Source organism: Solenopsis invicta, chromosome 9, assembly GCF_016802725.1.
Source record: "Solenopsis invicta isolate M01_SB chromosome 9, UNIL_Sinv_3.0, whole genome shotgun sequence".
NCBI lineage: Eukaryota > Metazoa > Arthropoda > Insecta > Hymenoptera > Formicidae > Solenopsis > Solenopsis invicta.
The window spans coordinates 1,842,335-1,856,005 of record NC_052672.1 but is presented as its reverse complement, the minus strand read 5'-3'; the positions used below and the strand labels follow the sequence as shown (position 1 = coordinate 1,856,005).

General features: G+C 52.2%; 1 protein-coding gene across 3 annotated transcripts in view; it reads left to right on the top strand.

Annotated features, from left to right (window-relative positions):
- LOC105194123 (lachesin) overlaps window positions 1-13,671 on the top strand; it is a 463,227-nt gene that overhangs the window by 339,835 nt on the left and 109,721 nt on the right. For all 3 annotated transcript variants that reach the window (XM_039453581.1, XM_039453580.1, XM_039453579.1), the window contains one exon: window positions 4,868-5,017. In XM_039453581.1, the coding sequence (XP_039309515.1) occupies window positions 4,868-5,017 (150 nt within the window). The remainder of the gene's footprint in view (window positions 1-4,867; window positions 5,018-13,671) is intronic.

Here is a 13,671-nt window from a genome sequence, read left to right as displayed (position 1 = left end):
TCCAGCTTTATCATGCTGTTAATGGTTTTCAAAAATTTTCTCAATTTCTTAGTACTATGCCCCAAAAAAGATACACTGTTTTTTCCTTAAAATAACGTATTTTTAACAGCCTGTAGCTCAATAAAAAAATTTTTCTCGACAAATCCAATGCAAGTGCCATAAAGTATGACATTTTCTCTACAAAATGCTTTTTTTAAGTTTTCTCTACGATTTTTTTTGACCGAGTTACAAGACTTTGAAGATATACATTTTTTACAGTACATTTTTCCGAAAAATGACGTCTACCGCCGACATTAGCATTACACAATGTGCACCACGTGGAGGTTGTCGGTCGGATTTTTGCACATCGTGTGTGTGTGTGTGAGTGTGTGTGTGTGTGTGTGTGTGTGTGTGTGTGTGTGTGTGTGTGTGTATGTATGTATCACAGCAGAGATAAGGACCCCGCAGTTCGTCACTTCTGCAGTATTTAATGACTCCAAACCCTCTCTGCTGTGTGTGTATGCGCTCGCGCGCATGAGAGTTCAATAGTGTGTATTTCCTCCTCTCTGATCAATTACTGCTTGCAAGCGTTCTCGCATATTTATACATCTTGCAATACGATCTTGCGGAATGTTGTGCCAAATTTCCGTTAAAATTTCTCCCAATTCTTCTAAATTTCGCGGCTGTTCCTCGCGACGCCTTAATCGTCGTTCCATTTCATCCCAAATGTGCTCGATTGGATTTAAGTCCGGGCTATTGGCGGGATGATTTAACAGTCTAATTGCGTGTCGTTGAAAAAAACGTCGCGTTATATTCGCCGTATGAGGTCGAGCGTTGTCCTGCATAAAAATAAAGTTCCGACAGGTTCGATTTAATAGCAAAACGTGTGGTCGTAGAATATCGTTGATATAACGAACACCCGTCATTGCCGGAGGTGGCAGGATCACTAGATCACTTCGTCTTGTAAGTGATATACACCCCCACACCATCACGGAACCGCCGTTGTAGGATCGTATTGGCATAACGCAACGTCGATCATAGCGTTCATTTCGTCGATGCCAAGTACGTATACGAGCATCATTGCCATAAAGGCAAAAACATGATTCGTCGGAGAAATATACATTTCTCCAATCCTGTGAACTGTAAACATATAGTCGTCTTAGTCTAAAAAAATCTCTTTTTAGACAAAGATGACCATATGTAAACATTGCATGCTCAATACAATAAAATTTTGTTTAGTACGCCGGCGATTCTCGCAGTGTGATAAGCGACACGGAATTTTCAAAATGCCGCGTAGACATTTATCGGCCGTAGAAGTTGCACGCATAATTGCGCTTTTGCAACAAGGTTTTAGTATGCGGTATGTGGCGCAAGATATTGGTGCATCTGTGTCCGTAGTGAGTAGAGCTTGGTTACGATATCAAGACACGGGAAATTACACGAGACGTGAAGGTAGTGATCGTTCTCGATTAACGACAAATAGACAAGATCGAGCCATTGTTCGTTATGCATTAGAAAGACGAATAATTACCGCAAGAAACATTCGTAATGACATTCATTTGCGCCATGTGTGCGAACAAACAATTCGCAACCGTTTGAGAGAAGCCGGTCTTCGTTCTCGTGTTCGTGCACAAGTACCAAGACTCACACTCGTACATCGCCAAGTACGTTATCAATTTGCGCGCGATCACATAAATTGGACCGCTAGGGATTGGAGAAATGTATATTTCTCCGACGAATCACGTTTTTGCCTTTATGGCAATGATGCTCGTATACGTACTTGGCATCGACGAAATGAACGCTATGATCGACGTTGCGTTATGCCAATACGATCCTACAACGGCGGTTCCGTGATGGTGTGGGGGTGTATATCACTTACAAGACGAAGTGATCTAGTGATCCTGCCACCTCCGGCAATGACGGGTGTTCGTTATATCAACGATATTCTACGACCACACGTTTTGCTATTAAATCGAACCTGTCGGAACTTTATTTTTATGCAGGACAACGCTCGACCTCATACGGCGAATATAACGCGACGTTTTTTTCAACGACACGCAATTAGACTGTTAAATCATCCCGCCAATAGCCCGGACTTAAATCCAATCGAGCACATTTGGGATGAAATGGAACGACGATTAAGGCGTCGCGAGGAACAGCCGCGAAATTTAGAAGAATTGGGAGAAATTTTAACGGAAATTTGGCACAACATTCCGCAAGATCGTATTGCAAGATGTATAAATATGCGAGAACGCTTGCAAGCAGTAATTGATCAGAGAGGAGGAAATACACACTATTGAACTCTCATGCGCGCGAGCGCATACACACACAGCAGAGAGGGTTTGGAGTCATTAAATACTGCAGAAGTGACGAACTGCGGGGTCCTTATCTCTGCTGTGATACATACATACACACACACACACACACACACACACACACACACACACACACACACACACACACTCACACACACACACGATGTGCAAAAATCCGACCGACAACCTCCACGTGGTGCACATTGTGTAATGCTAATGTCGGCGGTAGACGTCATTTTTCGGAAAAATGTACTGTAAAAAATGTATATCTTCAAAGTCTTGTAACTCGGTCAAAAAAAATCGTAGAGAAAACTTTAAAAAAAGCATTTTGTAGAGAAAATGTCATACTTTATGGCACTTGCATTGGATTTGTCGAGAAAAATTTTTTTATTGAGCTACAGGCTGTTAAAAATACGTTATTTTAAGGAAAAAACAGTGTATCTTTTTTGGGGCATAGTACTAAGAAATTGAGAAAATTTTTGAAAACCATTAACAGCATGTTAAAGCTGGAACTTCGAGCTTTAAAATGGTTTTTTGATTTTTTGTCTACGATGATTTTTCACGGAGTACGGATATCATTTGTAAAAAATGCAGGTTTAGCTTCAAAGTAGCGTAACTCGGTCAAAAAAAATCGTAGAGAAATTTTAAAAAAAGCATTTTGTAGGCAAAATGTTGTAGTTTATGAAGCTTTACTTGAATTGTTCGAAAAAAATTTGTTGGTCGAGCTGCAAAGTGTCAAAGATACGAAATTTTAAGGAACAAAACAGGGTGTGCTTTTTTACTGCATAAGACAAGGAAGTTAAAAGAATTTTGAAAATCTGGTGATAGAGCGTTAAAGTTGGATCTTCAAGCTTCAAAATGCTTTTTTTATTTTTTATCTACGATGATTTTTCACCGAGTTACAGTCATTTGAAAATAGCCTAATTTTTGGTGTCTGGAAAGTGTTCCCTATTTTCTTTTGAGTAGTGTATATTACATTTATCTTGACCATTAAATCGAGATAAGCATAAGAGATAAGGTTTGAGTGATTTCATCCTTATTGTTAACCTTTCATCAATTTCTTAATTAACTTATGTAAATATAAAATTGTATATTTGACAATATTTTATTGCTTGAAATTATTAATTCTGTTTTATACTTTTATAATTTCGATTTGTTTACTTATTTATAATAATAATTTTTGCTGCTAAAGAGGATAATTTAGCTTAATTGCAATGTACAGCAGTTTTATAAATAAAACCTCTATTTTTATATCTTTAAAATTACATATTATATGACACTATCTGTAACATCTTTGTTTTATTCATTGTTTATCTTATCTCTTCATATTGTTTTGAATAGTACGAGTTGTATTAACTTTTACTTGTTCTTAAAATTTCAACCTTTTTTATTTAGTTCTGCTACCAATTAAGAGCGAGATTACATGATATTTCAGATAATAGAGAGAGATGCGAAATTCTTGCTAATAATAGATGCCGTACGGCGCCAACACAACTCAATATTGATAAGATAATTAAGCTACTAATATCATTAGTAGAGTTACCTCGTAGTTGGTCGCGTTAAAGTCCGAACTATTACCGTAGTCTGGGGATGTATGAACGAATACTTTCCCGATTACAGTTATCATTATTGCCGTCTCATTATCAATTTTATCACGTCAGAGGTTAAAATCGTAAATTATTCTTGCATAAAAATTTTCTTTTTTTTAAATAGAACTTGTCCCTCTCGCAAATGTATAAAATGTTTACCATAAAACGTGTATTTCTTTCATCTGATATTTTTAAATGCAAAACTTTTAAAAGTTAATAATTATATGCAAAGAATTTTATATGATATCTTATGGAAAGAAATCCCAGGTGCTAATTAATGTCTCCGTATCGTGAGATGACAGTCACGATCTCAAAGATTAACTTAAACAGAAAGAAAGCCAAACTGACAATAAAAGAAAGTCGGTGGTGAATTGACAGAACTAGAATATTTTTGGACATGTATTTTTTGCGGATACGTAAATTAAGTGTAAGAACGAGAATATAACAGGTAAATTTGTTAAAACAAGTTCTTTTTTGTGAACTTACTTCCAAGATTGAGAAAATGTGAGAGTAAAACCACAACCGCAATTCCTCTGTATCTCGATTTGTACGCGTGTAAGTTACATAGAGATCTAATGAGAAAGAGAGAGGCTATATCGCGTAAATTGGCGCACATGCTCGCATTCATGGTTTAAGTATCCTGACTTATCAAAACTAGTTGATGTAACTACTTATATATCTTATTTGTACAATCAGCTATCATTAAATTCGAGATCGTGGTAATTGCATAGCTATTTTTTAAAGAATTTATTTTATAACTTTTATTTTTGATGCCGAAATGCTTCTTTACAGAAGCATCTAGTCTTGACACTTTTTTGACCTGACTAAACTTTTCATTCGCTTTGTATCACTCTTTAATCGGGAAATGGAGTTATCATTATCTGAGTTCTGTTATGTTAAACTTGTTAAAAACAAATAGAAAGAAACGTAATCGTAATCGATCGTTTTTCCGGATGTGGTAAAATGTTTTTTCCGTGTACGCAGGTGGTAGCACTTTCGAGAAGCACGATCATTACAACGGTTCGCTGCTGCATTTCTACCGTGTCGAGAGACGGCAAATGGGGGCGTATCTCTGCATCGCTAGCAACGACGTGCCGCCAGCTGTTAGCAAACGGGTGACGCTCGCCGTGAATTGTAAGTTCTGTTTTGCTCAAATAGTCTATTCTAATTTGTTTTTTAATCTACAAATTACATCTCACAGAAAGTAATTTAATAATATTTTTTATGTAGACAAAACACGTAAATTATTGTAATTTGAAAAAAAATTTGCTGGTAATGTCTCGAAAAAAAAGTTAAAAAAAAACACTTTTTAATAAGAAGAGTATAAAAATTCTTGTTTGACGATTTTAATATTTTACCGAATAAAAATAATACGATTTTACAAAAATAAAGCTCGTTATTTGCATTTTTTCCAATATAATATCCAAAATAGATATTTAAATCGTTTGAGAAACAACATAAGTCAAAAAATCTAACTTTTGAAAAATTGAAAAACTGTTTAATTTTTACAATTGCAATCCTAAAAATAATTAAAAAAATGTAACAAAATGTTTTATTATATCATACATAGAGTAAATTAAATATATGACTTTAAAATTTTTTTAAGATAGAACGAATTGAAAAAGCTTAAGTTAACCCTTAAACTGTAATGTCGATCTTATAGACCGCTATTGAAACTTACTTGTCAATACCTTTCTTAGCATTTAGGAAAGGCTCTTTAAACTCATAGTACTTTCGTATACCATTTATGTCCACCAAAATGGTCCCACGGTCTTTATTCGCTAGGAACGTGTAATGTTAAACGGGTAAAAAATTATAATAGTCTTAGACTCGGGTTTACCGTTTCGTTACTTTCTCGTAGTACTGGGCTTGTATACATTACTGGTAAATATATCGAATAAGGGAGGTTGCCCCAATGACTTTGACCTTGACAGATGTTGTCAAGGTCATGACCCTGAGTAACGTCCAACAAGTTTTAGCCGTCGCTCGCCCTTCGTTAAAAAGTTATAATCATAAAAAGTTTATGAAAATTAAAAGCAATAACTACACAAATACTCACATATACACATAAAAATATGGTACAAAGAACGCGTAGGCGGGAAGGAACTCTGTCAATTCCCTGCACCCTCTCCGTAGTTTTTCTAACCTAACTTATCCTTATTTTTGTCGAAATTTGTAATAATATTAGATTTGAAATTATGGGTTAGGTTACGCGCGCACATGCACACACACACACATACACACACACGCACATTGCACGGAACAGTACTAATAGCTTGTAAGATCAGCCTCATTCCGCGAGGAACGTCGATAGCCCGTTTCATATGTATTTTGACAATATTCCTTGTGTTTAGTTGTAGTCGGATACTCAATACGCATATAAAACTAAAATTGGTAAAAAAAACTCTAAAAAACTCAAATATTCACATGTAGTACAGAAAACACGTGGGCGGGAGAGGGGCTCCGCCCCTCCTCCTGCACCTCCTTTTTTTTTTTTTTTTTTTTTAACGGGGGGAAAATACTCATAGTACCCCGGGTTGGCTAGACCACGGGAGTGTGGGACTCGGGACGCGGTACCCCTCGCCGGCACAGACCGCTTGCGCGGCAGAAAGTTGGCGAGGCCCGGCCCGCCTACCCACTAAAAACCCACCGAGCCCATCTCGCCCCGTTGCGTGGAGGGACCGGGATTGCTATAGCACTCTCCAACATCCCTCCACTGGGGATCGGAGCATGAAGCTCCCCGACGCGCCAGTTCGTCGGGTTGGGAGTCGGGCTTTGCTGGCCCAGCCGAGATACGTCAGCCAGTAGGGCCTAGCCCGACCCCGGGGATGCGGAGCGAAACATCACGCACCCCCGCGCCCATTTAGGGCCATGGGGCCGCTCCCGACATATCGCCGGTGCGAGCCCCACGCCCAGGGACGAGCGGTCGCCGCCGCCCGCCCCGCCTCCTCCCGTCCACGGCGCTCGCGTGGCCGGGCCGGGCGCCAGGGGAGGGAAGACATCTCGCCTGACGCCGGGCCCCATCGGCCTGGGCCCCGTCCCGTCGCATCCCCCGAGCGCTAGGGGCAGCTAGGGCGGGCACCCGAGGAGCGGCACTATCGCCGCTTCCCCTTGCCGAGGACGGGCGGCCCCGGGGAGGGCGCACTGGGCGCGCCTCCCTTGGGCCTCGCCTCCCTCGTGGCCTTACTCCCCCTCCGCTCCCTCTGCGGGAGTTGGGGGGGGAGGGGGGACAGAACCACCCGGGCCACGGGGAGGTTATCCCCAGAAGCGTGGCTCACCACGCTGGCGGCGTCACACGCGTCGGTCTCCTCGACCGCGCGCGTCTTTGGCGGCGGGGGCTCCTCCCCGGACTCCGAAGTGTCCGAGGTGGACCCCGGCAGCCGAGCATCCACCGCAGCCGGGGGCCCATCAACTGGGACCCCGCCCGCGGGAGACGCACCCCCCTTGGCGGCCTCGGCCACCGCCGGACCGTCGCCCCCAACGGCCTGAGCGCCGCGGGCAGCGTCAGCGTCCGGCGGCGACGGAGGCCGCTCCATTTCCATATCCTCCTCTCTCCCCGGATCCGGGGAGGAGGGAGGAGGCCCCCCAGCCCTCCGAGGCATGGGGGGTATTTTGGGGCAGCCCGCGCCACCCGGTCGGTGGCCGGCTGCCCTGTTGCGGGAGGCACACTCGGGACAGAACGGCGGATTCGCGCACTGAGCCCGAGTGTGACCCTCCCCGCCGCAGTTGAAGCAGCACCGGGACCGGTCAAAGTAACCGGGGTACCGGTGCTGCATGTGGCCCTGAGCTAGGCAGCGATAGCATCACTGAGGAGGCGCTTTGAGCGCCTCCACGCGCGCAACCGCCCAGCCCAGGGCCACTTTTCCCACCTTGGCGAGCCTCGCCGCCGCCGCGACCGGGCACTGCGCAATTACAGAGCCCATGCCCCGACGGCCGCGAGTAACTCGACCGACTATGATGTCGGTGGCGCTGCATGTTCCAGCGCATGCCAGCGCCACCGCCACCTCCTCCGGCTCGGTGAAGTCCAGGAACCCGGACACCCGGACCCCCACCCTACGCATAGGGCAGGTTATCCGGATCCCCGGGCCCCCAGCCACCCGCCTCATTTCGGCCACGAGGCGCTCCGCCGCGGGCCGACTCTCTATGCCGGGGATCTCCAAAAGGACACCCCCGGCTTGTGACACCCTGAATTTAAGGCCCAGGGCGGGCTGAGGGAGGATATCCCCCAGATTTATCGTCGCCCTGGACCTCTTAATAATCTCGGTGTAGGAGGCACACCCCGGCTCCACCGTGATTGCCACCACGGAGGAGCGCGGGATCCGCCTCCCCACCGCACGCGGGGCAGCGGACGCCGCACGGGACGTCACCCCCCCAGTCTTCCCCCTTCGGCCCCTTCTTCTTTTTCTTCTTGCCGGGCCGCGAGCCCGGGAAGGAGGGGACGGCGATGCCGCACCCCCACCGCCGAGGCACCAGCACCGGCAACGCCCGGCCGCGGAAGGGAGCGCCCACGGCCGATCTTCGAGGGCGCGGGGGCGGGAGCCGACTTCTTCGTCGGCGCCCCCCCCGCCTTAGCCCTCCTCTTCTCCTTGCGGCCCACCACGGTCGCCCAACTCGGTCCGTCCGTGGACGGAGCACGAGCGGGCGAGTCCGCAGGGTCGCCGGGTGGCTCGGGGGAAGGGGCTCCTTCCGCGGAGCCCTGTTCCCCCGACGGCCACCCCTAGCGCGTCTCGCTCCGGTGCCGGCCAAAGCGGGCGCCGACTCAACCCCCACCTCGACCCGCACCAGGCGTCTCTCAATCTCCCCCACCGTCCCCGACAGCCGCTCCAGCATCTCGAGCACCGTCTCCTCGAAAGGGGACGGGTCGGTGACCGGAGCAACCGCCGGAGCCGATGAGGGACGGGAGGAAGCCCCCCCCCTGTCCCGGGACGCACCCGAGGACCCCGATTCGAGCACGAGTGCTCTCCTCGCGACCCCGAGCTGGCCTCGTAGATCGTCGACCTCGGCGCGGAGGGTTCTTATTTCCTCCTCGCGCGCCGCGGCCGACGCGTCCTCGTGTCCAACCTCATCTCGCCCGAGGCGGCCCATGGCCCGATAGGCCAGGGTCATCAACGCCTCCCGGGCGAGGTGAGTGCACTTTTTCATCCGCCCGGACAAGGCTCCGTGCATTCCGAGATTGGTGCACTTTGCCCGGGCAGTTTCTACCTCCCGTAGCCAACCGTCGGCCAAGCCGGCCAAGTCGGTTGTGGTGCTACGGGAGATTACACCTATTTTCCGGTCCAGCTCTCGGCGCTGTTCCGGTGTAAATAATGTCGGGGGTATCCTGATTCGCTGCCTGGGCCGCGAATCAGGCCCCCCCGACATATCTTCGTCCTCCGAAGAGTCTCGTAGCACATTGGCTCTAAGCCGCCGTGCTCTGAAACCCTCCATGGGCACTCCGTGGAGGCGGTCCTCAATGTCCGCCCCGTCCGAGAGGGGAGACGGAGACCTGAAAGGCCCGCTCCCATCGAGCCGGGGACGGCCACGTGCCCGCTTCCTCGCACGCTGAGTCCCGGATTCGGCGGGCACTCCCGGAATATCCGGGGTGACCACAACCTCCTCCGGTGACTCAGGCGCGGGAGGGGAGATCACCTCCACCGCGCCCCTGGAGGTTTGTACAACCTCCTCCCCCTCTGGCCGATCCACATCCACGGTGGTGCCCGGCAGAGACTCATCGGGTGAGCTAGGCTCACCCTCGCTCCCCCGGCCACCCCTGCGGATGCGGATCGGCGAGTGCGAGCGCGACCGACGTCGCCCCCGCCTCCGCCAGGCTGATCGGCATCCGCCTCGCGGTGTCCGCCGATCAGCCGGCCCGGAGACAGGGAGCGCGCCCGACGCGCCCCGCAAACCGGGCCCCGTCCACCGACTTCCGCCTCGCGGCTTCGATCGGGTGACAGGGCCGACGTCTCCCCAGCGGGAGGCACGGGGGCCTCGGCCTTATCGGCCGGCTCTACCCCGGGCCGCCCGGTGAGGAGCGAAGTCGTCCCACCCTCGGCGATCGGGGCGGGGGCCACGGCTCGTTGAGCCGGCTCCACCCCGCGCCCGTTAACCGAGGAGTAGATGCTCGTCCCGTCGTCGTCGGAGGAGTACCCCCCCGGAAACTCCTCGTCGGAGCACCAAAGCTCTACGTTGTTGGCATCCCGCCACTCAACGTCGAATACGTGCATGTTCCAGAGCTCGCTCCCGCTCGGAACATAGTCGCGCCCGAATTCCCTCCGGAAGAGCTTCCGGAGGTACTTCAGACGCGACGCCGAGAACGCGCATCGGAGATTATGCTCCCCCTGATCCACGGTCGCCATGTAGTCGGCGGGACCCGTGGGAACCCCGCTCCACCGCCCGTCGTTCGATGACGACAGGGGGGGACCATAGCCCCCCCGTGCCGGCCCTGGGGTGTCCGTTCACCCTTGGGCGGTACCTTCTTTTTATGTCGTCTGCCCATGTTATCCATAAGTGGGGTCTTATTTAACGAGGGGAACCCTACCCTCGCCCCGGAGCCTACTCAGGCCGATGTCCGGGGACCATCGGCCCGAGGCGCCATGGGCAGACGGATCCACCAAGGCGGGGGAAACAGCCCGGCGAGGCCACGGACGGGCGCAAGCACCCGCCCGGGACCACACCGGACCGCCACCCCCACCCCGGCAGCATAACTGCCGACCAACTAAAAACGTTGGCGTCCGAGACACGAAGCACCGCCCCGCTGTTACACGGAACGACACCCCGCGCCACGGACGCCACCCTTGGATTTTTTATAGAGGTTTACTCCTCGCAGCCCGGGTGGTGAGACCCAGGCCACCGGTCCGTCCCGCACGTAATTTCAGCACGTGACGGATTACGGTATACCAGCTCGGGCGCCAGGGTCGCTGAGATCCCTGAATCTACGGCCTACGAGAGACCGCAGACCCCCTAGCGAGCTCGGGAACCGCAGGAACGCCAATTCCTGTATCTGGAGTCGTTGCAGAGCCTCGGGAGGCCCCGAAACGACTCCAGACCCCTACGGGGCGTATTTTTTCTAACCTAACATAATCTTTTTTTTTTTTTTATAGTTGGGAAACGCCTTTATGGATCCCCGGTCCTGTGGGGACAGGAACGCGGGGTATGTGAGACTCGTCGACCTGACTAGCCGACATACTCACTAAAACCCAACTTTTTCCGGCATCTGGGCTCGGGACGGATCACGGGATCGAACTAAGCATGCACCGCGATCCGTCCTAGCCCAAATGGGTTCCCGCCCGAGGGCGGGAACCCCCCTCCGGAGTTGGCGGCTTGAGCTCAAGAGCCCCAGCCGCCCGAACCGGGACGCCGGGAGTGCGTCGAAACCCCCTTGAGAGAGGGTCCTAGGTACGCACTCCCGCGCCCCAAGCCCCGTGACGGGTCAGCCGGGCAACTATCCCGCCGCCGATTCCGCCCGAGGCGTACCTCCTCAACAGTGGAGAGGATGGGGCTCTCCGTCCGGTCTAGCCGGCGCTGTGAGAGTCCCCCCTCCCCACTGTTCCTTCCCGGCCCTACCTAATTCCCTCGCCCCTCCCTGAGGAGGGGCGACGAAGGAGGAGAATGTGGCCGCGCCTGTGTGTTGTCCCCGGCGGCGAACGACCGTCGCCGTCGGGATACCGGCGATCTCTTGTATCGGCCAGGGAGAGTGCAACGAGGTTTGCCCTCTCCCTGCCCACTGCTCATATTTTTAAGAGGGAGAAGGTGGCGGTCCCTGCCGCTGATGCTGCTGCAGTAACCTTACTCGTCTCCCCCCTCTTCTTCGCCTTCTCTCCGGTGGCGCGTCGGGCGCCTCCTCCCGCGCCCGCTCAGCCGCCTCCTTCCGCAGCATAACAGTGCCGCAGAAGGAGGCGAATGCATCCCAGTATTCTGGGGCGGCCAGGATCCTCCCCACAACTGTGGGTAGATTCAGTCTGCCCCCTATCATCTCCACAAGGGCGCGCCGCTCCGCCGCCCACGCTGAGCACCCCTCCAGGGTGTGCTGGGCCGTGTCCCGTTCCTCGGGGCCTCCCACCCGGTCATCTCGTGCAGGTACTCTCCGAAGCAACCATGCCCGGAGAGCACCTGCGTCATGTGGAAGGTCAAGCCACCGTATGACCTCCCCAACCATTCCTTTAGACCAGGCTGGAAAGCCCCCACAACCCTTAGGCCCACCCTGGCGTGTGGAAGCCGCTCCTGCCAGTGTTGGATGACGCCCGCCTTGGCCAGGTTTCTCCTGGCTTCCAGCATCTTGGGCGTCATCACCACGCCATCCTGGGCCAGCTCCTCCTTCCACTCGTACATGTCGAGCAGCGTACCCGCCACGTACACCCATGGAGCAACCTTTTTTTTTTTTTTTTTTACATGGGGAAATCCTCATAGGATATTCCTCCCTTCCGGGGGGAAGGGAGGCGGTTATGCCGGACTTTTACCGGCTAAAACCCCATGGTGGTCCTCTTTACATGAGACATGGGGGGCGCCCCGGGATTGCTAAGGCATACTCTCAACGGGCGCCCCCCGAGCCCCTTTCCCTCTCCTGTGGGAGAGGGACGTCCTAACTGGAGACCGTTGCGGGACCACCACGCAACGGTCTCCCCTACCGTGGAGCTGCGTGCAATGGGATAGGGTGCCCCCGCACCCCATCCCTGCAGCTCCTAACAGTCTCCGGGCTGAAGGGCCAGGCACATCGCCAGTTCCTCCCTCCAGCCCGGGACTATTTGGGGAGTTTACGAGGCCCGAGCGTACGCTCGGGCTCTCCTCCCCGGCCTCTTTTTTCGGCAGGGAGCGGCGTTCGGCGCCGACTCCCTCCTTCTCTTTTCGCTCTCTTTCTGCGAAATGACAGACTCGCAGAAGGAGAGCGCGGCCGCCCAGCTCTCCTCCCCTTCGAGCATGGCACGCACCATGCTCTCCAGGGAGAAGTCAGCCTGGTTGATCTCCAGGGCCCCGAGTAGGACCCGACGGTCAACTTCCCATGCTGGACATTCCAGCATGGTGTGATCCGCCGAGTCCACCGGAGCCCCACAGTGGTGGCACACACTGGTGGGTTCCCTGCCTATTCGGTGCAGGTACTCACCGAAGCAACCATGCCAGGTGAGCACCTGTCCCAGCCTATATGTGAGGGATCCGAAACGTCGCCGGCCTACCCATTCCATCAACACGGGCCTGATGGCACCGACGACGCGAGAGCCTGGCCCATCAAGGGACAGGCCCTCGCCCCAATCCTCGACAACTTGCCTCCTTTTCTGGAGGCGCTACACCTCCTGCTCTTTGCGTGTCCAGAGCGCCCCAGGGACCCGAAGGCGCGCGCGCTTCTTTTCGTACGCATGTGCGTACACGCGCGCCTCGAGCACCCATGAGAGCGCCCCAGCCACCAGCATCGCCGCCACAATGGCGATGGTCCGGTAACCCCGTGCGGCTCGGACGACCAGCCCCCGCTGAGCGCTCTGTAAGAGCTCTCTCAAGCGACGACTGGCCACCACATCCGCATACCACACGGGGGCGCCATACAGCGCCATTGACCGGACCACGCCGAGATACAGGCGGCGAGCTCCTCCTCCAGGACCCCCGAGATTGGGCATCAGCCTGCCGAGACTGGCAGACGCTACCCGCACTCGGGGAACCAACCGCAGGAAGTGCGGCACAAAGCTCCATCTACTGTCGAGGATGAGACCCAGATACTTCATCTGGGTCCCAATTGGGACTCGGACTCCCTCTACGGTAAGCTGGGCCCCGCGCGGTGGTCCCCTCACCCGAGGTCCGGCGAACCAGACGACCTCGGTCTTTTG